This window comes from Chiloscyllium plagiosum, chromosome 4 (genome assembly GCF_004010195.1).
Source record: "Chiloscyllium plagiosum isolate BGI_BamShark_2017 chromosome 4, ASM401019v2, whole genome shotgun sequence".
NCBI lineage: Eukaryota > Metazoa > Chordata > Chondrichthyes > Orectolobiformes > Hemiscylliidae > Chiloscyllium > Chiloscyllium plagiosum.
Window position 1 is genome coordinate 113,245,497 of NC_057713.1, and position 13,897 is coordinate 113,259,393.

The following is a 13,897-nucleotide window of genomic DNA, read 5'->3' on the forward strand; positions in this document are numbered from 1 at the left end:
TCGGTGGTTTGTTCTTGAGGAATCTGCGGACTGTATTTTTTGAGTATCCGTTCTTCTTGAATACGTTGTGTAGATGGTTCTCCTCTGTTTTCCAAAGTTTGTCTGTGCTGCAGTGTGAGGTGCCTCATTGGAATAGTGTTCTGATACAGCTTCGTTTGTGTGTGTTGGGATGTAGTTAAGTATTTGGGTCAGTGTTTGTCAGTTTTCTATATACGCAGGTTTGTAGTTCTCCATTGTCCGTTCTTTCGACTGTGATGTCCAGGAATGCGAGTTTGTTGTTGGTTTCTTCCTCCTTGGTGCTTTATGCCTGTGAGGGTATTGTTGGTGATGTTAAATGTCTCTTCTATCTTGTTTCGTTTTGTGATGACGAAGGTGTCATCTACGTAGTGGACCCAGATTTTTGGTTTGATGGTTGGTAGGGCTGTTTGTTCTACTCTTTGCATTACCGCTTCTGTTATGAATCCTGATAGCGGAGATCCCATGGGTGTGCTGTTGGTTTGTTTGTAGATTATGTTGTTGAATGTGGTGAGGCACAGGTCCACTAGCTTTGTGATGTTTTCGTTGGTAATGTCATTGATGGTGGTTGGGGTGTGTGTGTGATGGTCTCTTCTAAAACTGTGATAAGTGTTTCCTTTGCCAGGTCGATGTTGATGGAGGTGAGCCATCATTGTCTACAAAGTTCCATGCAAGGACTGCCACAAACACTACGTAGGACAAACAGGAAGAAAGTTAGCCACCAGGATACACGAACACCAGCTAGCTACAAAAAGACACAACCCTCTCTCCCTCGTAGCCCTACACACGGAGGAAAAAAACCACCATTTCGACTGGGCCAACACATCCATCCTGGGACAGGCTAAGCAATGACATGCCAGAGAATTCCTAGAAGCCTGGCACTCCAACCCCTCAGAAAACGAACAGGAAATGACATCACAAACCCCAGGAACCCCATCCAGGACAAACCTATAAATAGAAAGCAGGAGACAACATGTTTGTCCTGGATGGGGTTCCTGGGGTTTGTGGTGCTGTCATTTCCTGTTCGTTTTCTGAGGGGTTGATAGATGGTAGATCTGTTTGTTTATGGCGTTGTGGTTGGAGTGCCATAAACACATGGATGGTATCTAGATCTATCACACCCTCAGAAAACGAACAGGAAATGACATCACCACAAACCCCAGGAACCCCATGCAGGACAAACATATAAGTAGAAAGCAGGAGACAACAACAGCTTCACTTCACTTGGAGGTCGCCACTGATGATGTTACCTAGCCAGGTAATGAAACGTCTGGATATCAAACCTACAGCTCAGCGAGCAAACCTACACCCTAAATATGAAGTTATTCAGTTTGGTAGCGAATGAAACAGGAAGGCAAAATATTTTGTTAACTTTTTGGGAATTTTATGAGTTATAGGTGCACCATCAAGAGCATTGTGTCTAGATGTATCACTACCTGGTATGGCAACTGTACCATTTAAGATTGGAGATGGTTACCGAGAGTGGTGTGCTCAGCCCAGACAATCATAAAGGTCAACTTCCCATCTATAGAATCCATCTACCAGGCCCGCTGTCCTAGAAGCTGACATACAAGTGCAACAAACAATTAAGAAGACAAAGGAAATTTTGCCATTTATTTTAACGGGGTTTGAATGCAGAAATTAATATATTATGCCACAGTTGTATAGCGTCTTCATGATTTTGTATTTGGCGTATGATATATAGATTTCTTATCATTACTGAAAGAAGGGCACTTCACACAGAAGGAGTTCAATGGAGGTTCACCAGATTAATTCCTGCGAGGGCAGGATTGAGAAAATTCGGTCTGTGTTCCCAGAATTTCAAAGAATGAGTGGTGATCTCATCTTAACTTATAGCATTCTTGCAAGATGTGGAAGTGTAGATGTAGATAGGATTTTTCCCCTGGCTCGTGAGTCTAAAATCAGAGAATGTAATCTCAGGATCAGGGATAGACCAGTTTAAGATTGAATTTAGGAGACATTTTTTCACTCACTGTCTTTGGTGAACCCTTGGAATTCTCTATCCCAGGCAGGTGTGGAACTCAATAATTGAGCAGGTTCAAGACCAGAAGTGTGAGAAAAAGGCATTGAGGTAAAAGATCAGCTTGATCTAACTGAATGTTGGGGCAGGCTCGATTGATTGTGCCTCTGTTTCTTTATTCAAAAGAGTGTTAATGCAGGGATTATAGTTGAGAAGGAATGTGATTTATGTTGGATGTCATAAACTTAGGGCTCCATTCCGGTTAGATTCACACATGTATTGGGACATAAGTTTTAACCGTTTCACCACAGGCCAACACATCCATCCTGGGACAGGCTAAGCAATGACATGCCAGAGAATTCCTAGAGGCCTGGCACTCCAACCCCTCAGAAAATGAACAGGAAATGACATCACAAACCCCAGGAACCCCATCCAGGACAAACCTATAAATAGAAAGCAGGAGACAACATGTTTGTCCTGGATGGGGATCCTGGGATTTGTGGTGCTGTCATTTCCTGTTCGTTTTCTGAGGCGTTGATAGATGGTAGATCTGTTTGTTTATGGCGTTGTGGTTGGAGTGCCATAAACACATGGATGGTATCTAGATCTATCACACCCTCAGAAAACGAACAGAAAATGACATCACCACAAACCCCAGGAACCCCATGCAGGACAAACATATAAATAGAAAGCAGGAGACAACAACAGCTTCGCTTCACTTGGAGGTCGCCACTGATGATGTTACCTAGCCAGGTAATGAAATGTCTGGCTATCAAACCTACAGCTCAGCGAGCAAACCTACACCCTAAATATGAAGATATTCAGTTTGGTAGCGAATGAAACAGGAAGGCAAAATATTTTGTTAACTTTTTGGGAATTTTATGAGTTATAGGTGCACCATCAAGAGCATTGTGTCTAGATGTATCACTACCTGGTATGGCAACTGTACCATTTAAGATTGGAGATGGTTACCGAGAGTGGTGTGCTCAGCCCAGACAATCATAAAGGTCAACTTCCCATCTATAGAATCCATCTACCAGGCCCGCTGTCCTAGAAGCTGACATACAAGTGCAACAAACAATTAAGAAGACAAAGGAAATTTTGCCATTTATTTTAACGGGGTTTGAATGCAGAAATTAATATATTATGCCACAGTTGTATAGCATCTTCATGATTTTGTATTTGGCGTATGATATATAGATTTCTTATCATTACTGAAAGAAGGGCACTCCACACAGAAGGAGTTCAATGGAGGTTCACCAGATTAATTCCTGCGAGGGCAGGATTGAGAAAATTCGGTCTGTGTTCCCAGAATTTCAAAGAATGAGTGGTGATCTCATCTTAACTTATAGCATTTTTGCAAGATGTGGAAGTGTAGATGTAGATAGGATTTTTCCCCTGGCTCGTGAGTCTAAAATCAGAGAATGTAATCTCAGGATCAGGGATAGACCAGTTTAAGATTGAATTTAGGAGACATTTTTTCACTCACTGTCTTTGGTGAACCCTTGGAATTCTCTATCCCAGGCAGGTGTGGAACTCAATAATTGAGCAGGTTCAAGACCAGAAGTGTGAGAAAAAGGCATTGAGGTAAAAGATCAGCTTGATCTAACTGAATGTTGGGGCAGGCTCGATTGATTGTGCCTCTGTTTCTTTATTCAAAAGAGTGTTAATGCAGGGATTATAGTTGAGAAGGAATGTGATTTATGTTGGATGTCATAAATGTAGGGAAAAAGGAATGTATTAAGCACCCACGGACCAGTCAAACTGGGAACATTCCTCATCATAAATGAACGTTTCAGCACTCTACATCAGCATCCTCCATGATGACAGTATCATGGCAACAGCCTCAGTACTCAATACCAACAACTGCCAATGTCCAAGCACCATCCTACAACTCATCTACTTCATCCTCGACTACAACGTTTCACCTTTGACAACCAGTTCTTCATCCAGACGTGGGGACTAAATTTGCATCCCAATCTGCCAACATTTTCATGCACAGATTCAAACAAGACTTCTTTGCTGCATAGCACCTCAAACCAACATATACACCAGATACACTGATGACATTTTCTTTCTCTAGACCCATGGCGAGGAGTCACTGAAACAACAGTGATATCAATGCATTTCATCCCACCACCAGACTTAACATGGACTACTCTTTTTAGTATCTGTCTCATTCTTGGACACATGCATGGGTACCTCAGCACCTCACTCTACTGCAAACCCATGGATAACCTTACAATTCTCTAGCTTCCACCCGAAACATATTAAAACAGCCATCCCATATGGTCAAGCCCTACGCATATACAGGATCTGTTCAGATGAGGAGGAACATGACAGACACATGAAGGTGCTCAAGGATGCCCTCATAAGAACAAGGTACGATGCTCAACTCCTCGATAGCCAGTTCCAAAACATTATCGATGAAGATGAGCACCTTGCCGAGACCTTCCCTAAGCATCACTTCACACGTTTAGACAACTCAAACCTTAAACAGATCATTGTTCACAACAAACTGCCCAGTCTTCAGGACAACATCAACCACAATACTGTACAACCGTGTCATAGCAATCACTGCAAGACTTGTCAGAGTGTTGACACAGATACCACCATTACACATGGGGACACCACCCACCATGTATATGGCAGGTACTCAAGTGACTCTGCCAACGTTGTCTATCTGATGCGCTGCAGGCAAGGTTGACTCAAGGCATGGTACATTAGCGAAAACAAGCTATGACAATGGGTGAATGGACACCACCCAACAATCACCAGAGAAGGGTGTTCCCTCCGAGTCAGGGAATACTTCAGCAGTCAGAGACAGTCGGCTCGGATCTTTGGGTGCCCATCCTCCAAGGTGGACTTCAGGACAGGTAACAACGCAAAATGGCTGAGCGGAACCTGATAGCCAAGTTCAGAACCCATGAGGATGGCCTCAACCAGGATCTTGGGTTCATGTCACACTACAGGTGAACCCACTACACTATACACTCTCTCTCTCACACACACACACTCTTACATACTCACGCAGACCCTCTCTCATACACACGGCACCTCACACTCACATCCACGCATGCACCCCCTTACACGCTGACACCCCATCACACTCACACACACTTTATCATGCTTGCACAAATGCAAACACACTCTCACATGCTCTCACACATGCACACTCACTCTGTCTCTCACACTCTCTGCCCTGCACACGCACACGCACACATATAAGTCTATGGGGTGAATTTGTATTTGCAGAATTATATTTGCAGATACATTCTATTTTGCTCTAAAATGCATAACCTGTAAACAGTCAATGCAGACAGTCAATGCATATAATATTTTCTAAATTCCATTTAGAAAATAAAACTGGTCTGACTCAGCATTGGGATGCAGACAGACTCTGGCCTCACACCTTTAATGCATTGCCTCAGTTGAGATGTCACTTTTTTTTATATAAAAAACCTCAAGTTATCTTGAGAATGTGACTTAAAAGGAGTTCTGGGATTTACATATTGATGAACTAAAACTTGTAAGCCACTCAAAGCTGAAAGACTTAACAACAATCTAGGTTTGTTAAATATATTATTTTACTTGCATTATACTGTAATCTCTTTATATAAATACTGTGTCTTGTGGTCCTGCTCCACAACCATCTGAAGAAGGAGTGACACTCCAAAAACTAGTGCTTCCAATTAAACATGTTGGACAATAACTTGATGTTGTGATTTTTTTAACTTTGTAGTAGGGGGTTATCCTTGAATGTGAATAAACAGCAAGGCCAGACTATTAAAGTGGAGAGGAAATAGTGGATGTTGATTTTCACGAGATGGCAGAGGATTGAAGGATGACTAATATTTTGCTTTTGTTTAAAAATGGAGTGAAGGATAGACTGAATAATTACAGCTCATCAACCCATATACTGGCACAGATTAAGAATTGTTTAGCAATGAGGCAATAGAAAATTGGAATAAATGGTTTGTTTTCAGAGTGGGAGGCTTCTACATGTGAAGCACTGCACAGATCTGTGCTTCATCCTCAGATATCCACAATATATATTGTTATTTTGGGGAGGCAGACAGCCGAACCAACTTAGCCTTTCTAACTCAATATTTATGGGCGGCACGGTGGCACAGTGGATAGCACTGCTGCCTCACAGCCCCAGAGACCCGGGTTCAATTCCCGCCTCAAGCGACTGTGTGGAGTTTGCACGTTCTCCCCGTGTCTGCGTGGGTTTCCTCCGGGTGCTCCGGTTTCCTCCCACAGTCCAAAGATGTGCAGGTCAGGTGAATTGGCCATGCTAAATTGCCCGTAGTGTTAGGTAAGGGGTAAATGTAGGGGTATGGGTGGGTTGCACTTCGGCGGGTCGGTGTGGACTTGTTGGACCTTTTTGAATAATCAATTCCAGACACTGTTTTGAATCTTAACCAAAAGACTTAGCACTTTTTTAATGACGTTGTAACTTTTAACAGAGCAAGCATTAAAAAATAAAATAATCTAATTGGTCTATGCTTTAAACCCAACAGTCTTAGTTTTCATGCAAGTAACAGACAAATACAGTTAAGGGATAAATTAAAGAAAATGTTAAAAACTGAGCAGATTATTTAAATGGTTTTTCATAAAACCACTGGATAGATGATGGTTTCTTGATTGATTTTCTCAAGATTTTGATCAGGGTCATGTTTACATTTTACTCATAAAGGCAGTAATACTTATAACAGGGTTCTATTCTGTAAACTTTTGAGGAGAAAGTGAGGTCTGCAGATGCTGGAGATCAGAGCTGAAAATGTGTTGCTGGAAAAGCGCAGCAGGTCAGGCAGCATCCAGGGAACAGGAGAATCGACGTTTCGGGCATAAGCCCTTCTTCAGGAATGAGGAAAGTTTGTCCAGCAGGCTAAGATAAAAGGTAGGGAGGAGGGGAAATGAGGAAACTGGTGAAATCCGAGTTCATCCCTTATGGTTGGAGGGTCAGGCAGCATCCAGGGAACAGGAGATTCGACGTTTCGGGCACAGGCCCTTCTTCAGGAATGAGCAGAGAGTGTTCAGCAGGAGAAGATAAAAGGTAGGGAGGAGGGACTTGGTGGAGGGGCGTTGGAAATGTGATAGGTGGAAAGAGGTCAAGGTGAGGGTGGTAGGTCGGAGTAGGATGGAGGCGGCGAGGTCAAGAAGAAGACTGCAGGTCAGGAAGGCGGTGCCGGGCTGGAGGGATTCGGCTGTGACAAGTTGGGGGGAGGGGGGATGAAGAAACTGGTGAGGTCCAAGTTCATCCCCTGTGGTTGGAGGGTTCCCAGTCGGAAGATAAGACGCTCCTCCTCCGACCGTCGGGTTGTTGTGGTTAGGTTGGGTCGGTGGGGGGTGTGGATCTGACAAGGGAGTCGCGGAGGGAGTGGTCTCTACGGAAAGCTGATAGGGGAGGGGAGGGAAATATATCCTTGGTGCTGGGGTCTGTTTGGAGGTGGCGGAAGTGACGGCGGATGATGCGCTGTACATGGGGATTGGTGGGGTGGTAGGTGGGGACCAGTGGGGTTCTGTCCTGGTGGCGGTTGGAGGGGCGGGGCTCAAGGGCGGAGGAGCGGGAAGTGGAAGAGATGCGGTGGAGGGCATCGTCGAACACGTCGGGGGGGAAATTGTGGTCCTTGAAGAAGGAGGCCATCTGGGTTGTAAGTTTTTGGAACTGGTCCTCCTGGGAGCAGATTCTGTAAACTACCAAGAGCTGCTCAAGAGAGGTTTGACAAGGAACTTTCAAATCTTCATGCTATAGTGCTAACAGCCAGATTCCTTTTTCACAGAAAACACAGTCCAAAATTCAATTCAACTCTCACTACTCTCTACTGACCATCACCATCATGAGGTCCCAGTTACCATTCAGCATTTGCCATTTTCAGCAGACTTGCTGGAACCAACTCCCAGGTACGGACTCAGTAATAGCCAACTTCTGCTATCTGTTTAAACATAATGCTTTTTCCTGGTGATGGATTGTCTGCAGAACTTTTTGATCAGGAGCCAATCTGCAATTAATTTCCAGCCTGCCCTGACAGATAAACAAAAGTTTGCTTGGTCTGCTATTGCAAGCTGTTAACACCATCCAAAAGTCATCTTTAGCTCTCAGTTCCTAGTTCATGGTTCCAAACCAAAATTGATTTTAAAAAATCATAAATCAGTGAGGGTTCTAACAATATGGATGAGGGAATTCAATATAATATTTCCAAGTGTGTTGATGACACAAACTAGTTGGGAGACTGAGTGTTGAGGAGAACAGAAAGATGCTTAAGTACAATTTAGAGAAGTAGAAGTAATGGGAAAATACATAACAAATGCAGCATAACATGGATAAATGTGATTTATCTAATTTGGTATGAAAAAAATCAAAAAATTAAAGTACAATTTTAATAGTGATTGGGAAATGTTGGAGTACAAGGGGACCTGGTTGTCCTTGTACACCAGTCAGTGAATCCAAGCTTACTACAGCAAGCAGTCAGAATGGTAAATATTATGTTGGTCTTCAAGAGGGTTTGAGTACAGGAGCAGGGAGATCTTTCTGTACAGGGCCTTGGTGAGCCCACACATGGTGTATTGTGTGCAGTTTTGGCCTCTTTACCTAAGATGTATATTTGCCATAGAAGGAGTGCAACAGATGTTCCCTAGACTGATTCCTGGGATGATAGGTTTGTTGTACGAGGAGAGATTGATCAATTGGACCTGCATTCACGAGACATTAGAAGAATGAGAGGGGATCTCATTGAAATGTAGAGATGTCTGACAAAGTTGGACAGTTTGGATGCAGAGATGATTTTCCCTTGTCTATACATTCCCGAACAAGGAGAATTGGCCTCAGGATAGATGGTAGGACATTTTGGACAGAGATGAGGAGAAATTTCTTCACTCAGAGGGTGGTGAACCTGTGGAATTCACTACCAAACAAGACTGTGGAGTGAAATCACTGAATATATTTAAGAAATAAGTAGATTTCTAAGAGCTAAATGTGTCAAGGGGTATAGGGAGAGAACAAGAGTATGGTGTTGAGGTAGAGGATCAGCCATGATAATATTGAACGGTGGAACAGGCTTGATGGGCCAAATGGCCTACTTCTACTATTTTCTTTGTTTCTATGAATGTCTACAAATCCTTCAAGTTAACAAGATGGATTTAAAAAATTATTACAAAGCATATAGAATTCTTTCCCTTATTAACTGAAACATAGAATGTAAGAGCATGGAGGTGTGCTGAAGTGTAGCCATCATTGTTGTGTGTATCTGATTCATTTGCTTGCTTACTTGACAATTTTACACTAATAATTGGATGTAGTTTACCATGCATGGTTTAAATTTGTTAAAATACAGATATATACATGCAATTCTTTGAAAACCATCTTTCCCTCTAATTTCCTGAATATCCTTTCAGTTCTTAAATTACTGTGTTCTCACACTGTTTAAAATATGCTTTGGAAGGGATAAGATGGTAAGAAGTTCATACTACCCCAGTTTTTGCTGGCCCAACTGAGGCTGGGGCTGATCTTGTTTCCAAGGTTTCTGCTCCTTGTGCTGACATTGTCTCCTCGGTGTCAGTCCCTCTGATTTGAGTGACCCCTTTAAATGCAGTTCTCTGGGTCAAGTAGTGGCTTACCATTGTTCACTATGTTGGCATGGTAACCAACACGCAGCTTCCTCCTGTGTGGCTACAGCAGTTTGATACAGCAATGTAATTAACTTAATTCAATTAATCCATGTCAATGATCTTCTGTCTCAGTAAAAGGTAATACAAAAGGCAGTATTGGATATTGTAATTTCCCTCTTGATTGAGCCGCGGCGAGAAGCCGGGCTGTCTCAAACACAGTTCCACCTAAACTCCGATCTATTGTTCCATCTGAAACCTCACAGCATTGTCTAATTGACATCTATTCATTACAGTCAGTTAAGACTAATGGCTTGAAATCTATCTGGTCTGATCAAATTTGACAGTGAACTTCTGGGTTTAGTACCTTGGTTCCCTTCCCAACATGCCATTCAGTTGGCCAATTTTTCCAGGATGCTGTTCAGTTGGCCAGAGTTGATGTTAGTGTCCCAAAAGAGCTGTTATCTTATTTAAAAGGGGCATTCCACTTCCAAGAGATTTGATAAGGTATTGTAGTCAAATGGCCAGCAGCAGAAATAATTAAGCGCTACAATCAAATGTGCTGGGAATTTTTAAGTAGATAGTTTAAACTCTGACATTGATAAAAACTACAGCCAGGATGTACTGTGGCTAGCAGGCATAGATTTAAAGTGATTTGTTGAAGAATTAGTGGGAAATGAAGAAAATGCTTTTCATCCCATGGATAGTTTGGGTCTGGAACTCATTACCTGAAAGGGCGGTAGAGGTAGAGATCCTCAACTCGTTTATAAGGTCTGGATATGCACATGAACCTCTGTAATCTACCAGATATAGACCAAGTGCTGGCAAATGGAATTAGGCTGGGTGGCTTGGTTTTCTCCAGGTACAGATCCTTCTGTACCATAAATATTTCTAAATATTGGTAGAGGAGGGATGTAGGGTGAGAACAGGGAAATGGCAGCATGTGAATTGCTTCTTAGATGTGTCAAATGGTATTCAGTACTATAACGAATTTATGATTCTATAAGTGAAGTAAAATAACATGCAGAAAGAATTTGGATAAAGAAAAAACCAATTAATGACTGTAGTTGGAGAAGGCAGCGCAAGTTGCTGATGGAGCAGAGAAAATTAAAAGTCTCAGGCCCATTCCACATTCCTGATTGGTGGGTAAAAAGCAACGCAGATTATGCCTGTCGGAAATCCACCAGTTAACCTGCTATGTCCTCTTGATTAAAAGGGGATGTGTGTAAACATGTATTCTCCTGCTGCTTGTTTATTTAGGCTATGCTAGACATTGGAGTATTAGTTGCAAGGCTAGCTGGAAAAGACTGTGCAATCCTGTTTCTCCCATTCACGTCCGAGAAGCTGGATGACCTCTCTCACATACTGAGCAGGTTAACAGCTTCTTCCCAATGCATATTTAATGCTGTACAGTAGGATTGAATGATTGCCTGAATCTATTTTCACAGAAAGTGCAGCTGAACGGTCATTTATAAAAATACTCTGGACTACAATGAAGCCAGTGGTTGAGGTATCTGATTCCAAGGTCTATCACTGGGGCTTAGAATTTCCACTGACAGGTATGTAGCCTTAGGTCTTCATTGATCCCCCTTAAAGTACTTAGCTTTTGTCAAGCGGATGGTCACTAGCTGGCAAGTGACAATTGTGGATTTTAATCCTCACAATGCGGACAACAATTATCAATAATTTAACAAAAATATGGGTAGCATCATTCACCACAGTTCTGTGAATTATAGCCAAAGTCCTTTTGAGCATAGATACATTCTAATGTAATTGGAGAAGTTCAACATCAATAATTTAATTCCATAATCCAATAGATACTGATATGAGCATATAAATTAGGAGCAGGAGTAGGACATTCCATCCCTTGCATCTGCTCTGTTTTTCTATAAAACCATGGCTGATCTCTTTGTGGTCTCAATTCCATATTTCCACTTACTTCCAACAACCTTTGACTTCCTTGCCAATCAATAATCTATCTACCTTTGCCTTAAAAATACTCAACTAATAAATGCTGAAAGAAGTGCAAACTATCTATTCGGGTAAATCAGAATCTTTGGCTTTCAACTAGTCCTTTGTTATATAAATGAATATCCTTATACTCTCACACCACTTAATAGATAAGATGTTCTCTTACGATATTAATCAATATTTTTCCTGTTAGCAATGTCACATAACCAGATTATCCAGTCATTAATCTCATGACACTTGCGATAGTAATAACAGTTTTCTATATTAGAACAGTAATGCAATTGACTGTAATGTGCTTTGAGACATTGAGACTATGAAAAACACTATATAGTATAGAAATATGAAATCTTTCTTTAGTCAGCATCTTGGCAATCTTTCAACACATGTCACAACAAGATTTGGAGTCTCTTGTTTGATACGTACTTGGCATTGCTTTCAGTATGTTGGAAGGACCAATGTAGGACACCATAATTCTTGCCTTTCGTTTCTGATTATTCCACTGGTTTCCAGAGTATTTGTTGTGTGTGACATTTAGCTTTAGAAGTATTAGTATCATTGAGACTAGTTGCTAGTTGCCAGACATACTGGAAGTCAGAGATGACATAGTGGTAATGTAATTAGAATAGTAATCCATTGTCCCAGGCTAACATTCTGGTGTCATGGGTTAGAATTCTGCAATGGCAGATAATGAAATTTGAATTCACTGAAAAAAATTTGGAGTTAAGAACTAACTTAATAGGTACCATATGACCGTTGTCATAAAAAAAACTAACTTGTTCAATAATGCCCTACAGGGAAGGATTGGGAGTCACATACCTTATCTGGTATGTGACTCCCAATCCACAGCAGTGTGGTTCATTCTTAACTGCATTCTGAAATGCACCTGCCAAGCCACTTAAATCAAGGGGCAATTAACGATGGGCAATAAATGCTGGTCCTTCCAGCAAAGCCTATATCCCATTTTAAAAATTCTGTCGATTTTATCTGAACGCTGTGAGCCTAGAAATGCTTTAGTGGAGTCCTGTTGCTATATTCTGAAGAAAAGTTCCAAAGTGAGTTCATGGTTCTTAGCACTAATCTCAAAGTTTTTTTTATTAAAAGAGAGAGAAAGTTCTTATATAACAGTACATTAGCATGAACCATTGCTTTTAGAAGAAAGTTAAGGTAAGAGAGACCGAGAGAAACTGGAAGAGAAAATAAATACCTCCAGTTTTCATCTTATACTCAGAATTTGGTTTTGGCTACAGATGTGTGTACCTTAAGTCAGAAAAATCCCTGACTCATCAAGCCTGACGCAGGAAAAAGTGTTGCAAATTACAAGATTTTCACTCTGAGGTTGGGTTGTCTGTGGTGCTAGTGAAGCTGTGAGGAGAGTTTGTGGGATGAAGTTTGACCTGTCAAAACTGGAAACAAATGTTAGAAGGACACAGGAGCATTTGAATGTCAAGCAAGTTGGTTAGAAGGCTTACCGCAGTTCTTCGTGACTTTGTGATGGTTGTTTTAGAAGATTTTAGACCCTCCCAGGTCCTTTCACCCACCAATGTCCTTCATACTCCGATACCAACTCAACACCAATTCATGCTCTCCACATACCCCTCATGTCTCCTTGCATGTTATGCCAAATCAATGCCAACTCACCCAGTATCCACTATTGGCAGACTTCAGGAGTTATGTAGAGATGTAAAAATGAGAATTCTGAAAATTTAAAACAGATCTCACTAAACAGTAGAGAAAAATAATTCACATTAAAGCATTAAAATTTCAAATCTACTGAAGTGGTAAATTTCTGAGAAAATAAACAAACTTGTCTGCATGCCCCTAAACCTTTTCCAGACTTTTTAACTTGTTAATCAAATTGACATTTTGGAGATGATTGATAGCTTTTGTAGCTCAGCCAAACATTCATAATGAATAGCTTGCTAGGATGTTACAACAAAAAATTCTATTGAAACTGCTGTAACAAATGCTACACCAACTATCAATCAAAGAGTGCAGCAGAGATATTTTTGTTTCAGTATTTGCTGACAGTTACAACTCTATTTTTCACTTTAAAAGACAGTAAATTTTAAAAAAACTTTAGACAGTTTAATAGACTTTAAATCACCATTCAAGGCTATGCATGTATACTTCATAATATTTTGGCTTACACGTTATCGGTTAAGATCCTTGTACAGAAATGTTGAGGTCTGTTTGAACTCAGAGCTAAGTTCAATTGGCCTTGCTTAGTCTGGGTTTCTGTGCTGTATTAATCACACCACTATCCTTTCTCAATACAGACAAAATTGAGATCTGTCAGAAATGCGGACTTTAGCATCCGCAACC

At 41.3% G+C, this 13,897-nt stretch overlaps 1 protein-coding gene across 1 annotated transcript in view; it reads left to right on the forward strand.

Annotated features, from left to right (window-relative positions):
- Positions 1–13,897, forward strand: part of LOC122549515 — a 109,245-nt gene that overhangs the window by 9,251 nt on the left and 86,097 nt on the right. Inside the window, exons 2-3 of the mRNA XM_043689374.1 lie at positions 7,783–7,903; positions 11,053–11,163. Coding sequence (XP_043545309.1) covers positions 7,783–7,903; positions 11,053–11,163 — 232 coding nt within the window. The remainder of the gene's footprint in view (positions 1–7,782; positions 7,904–11,052; positions 11,164–13,897) is intronic.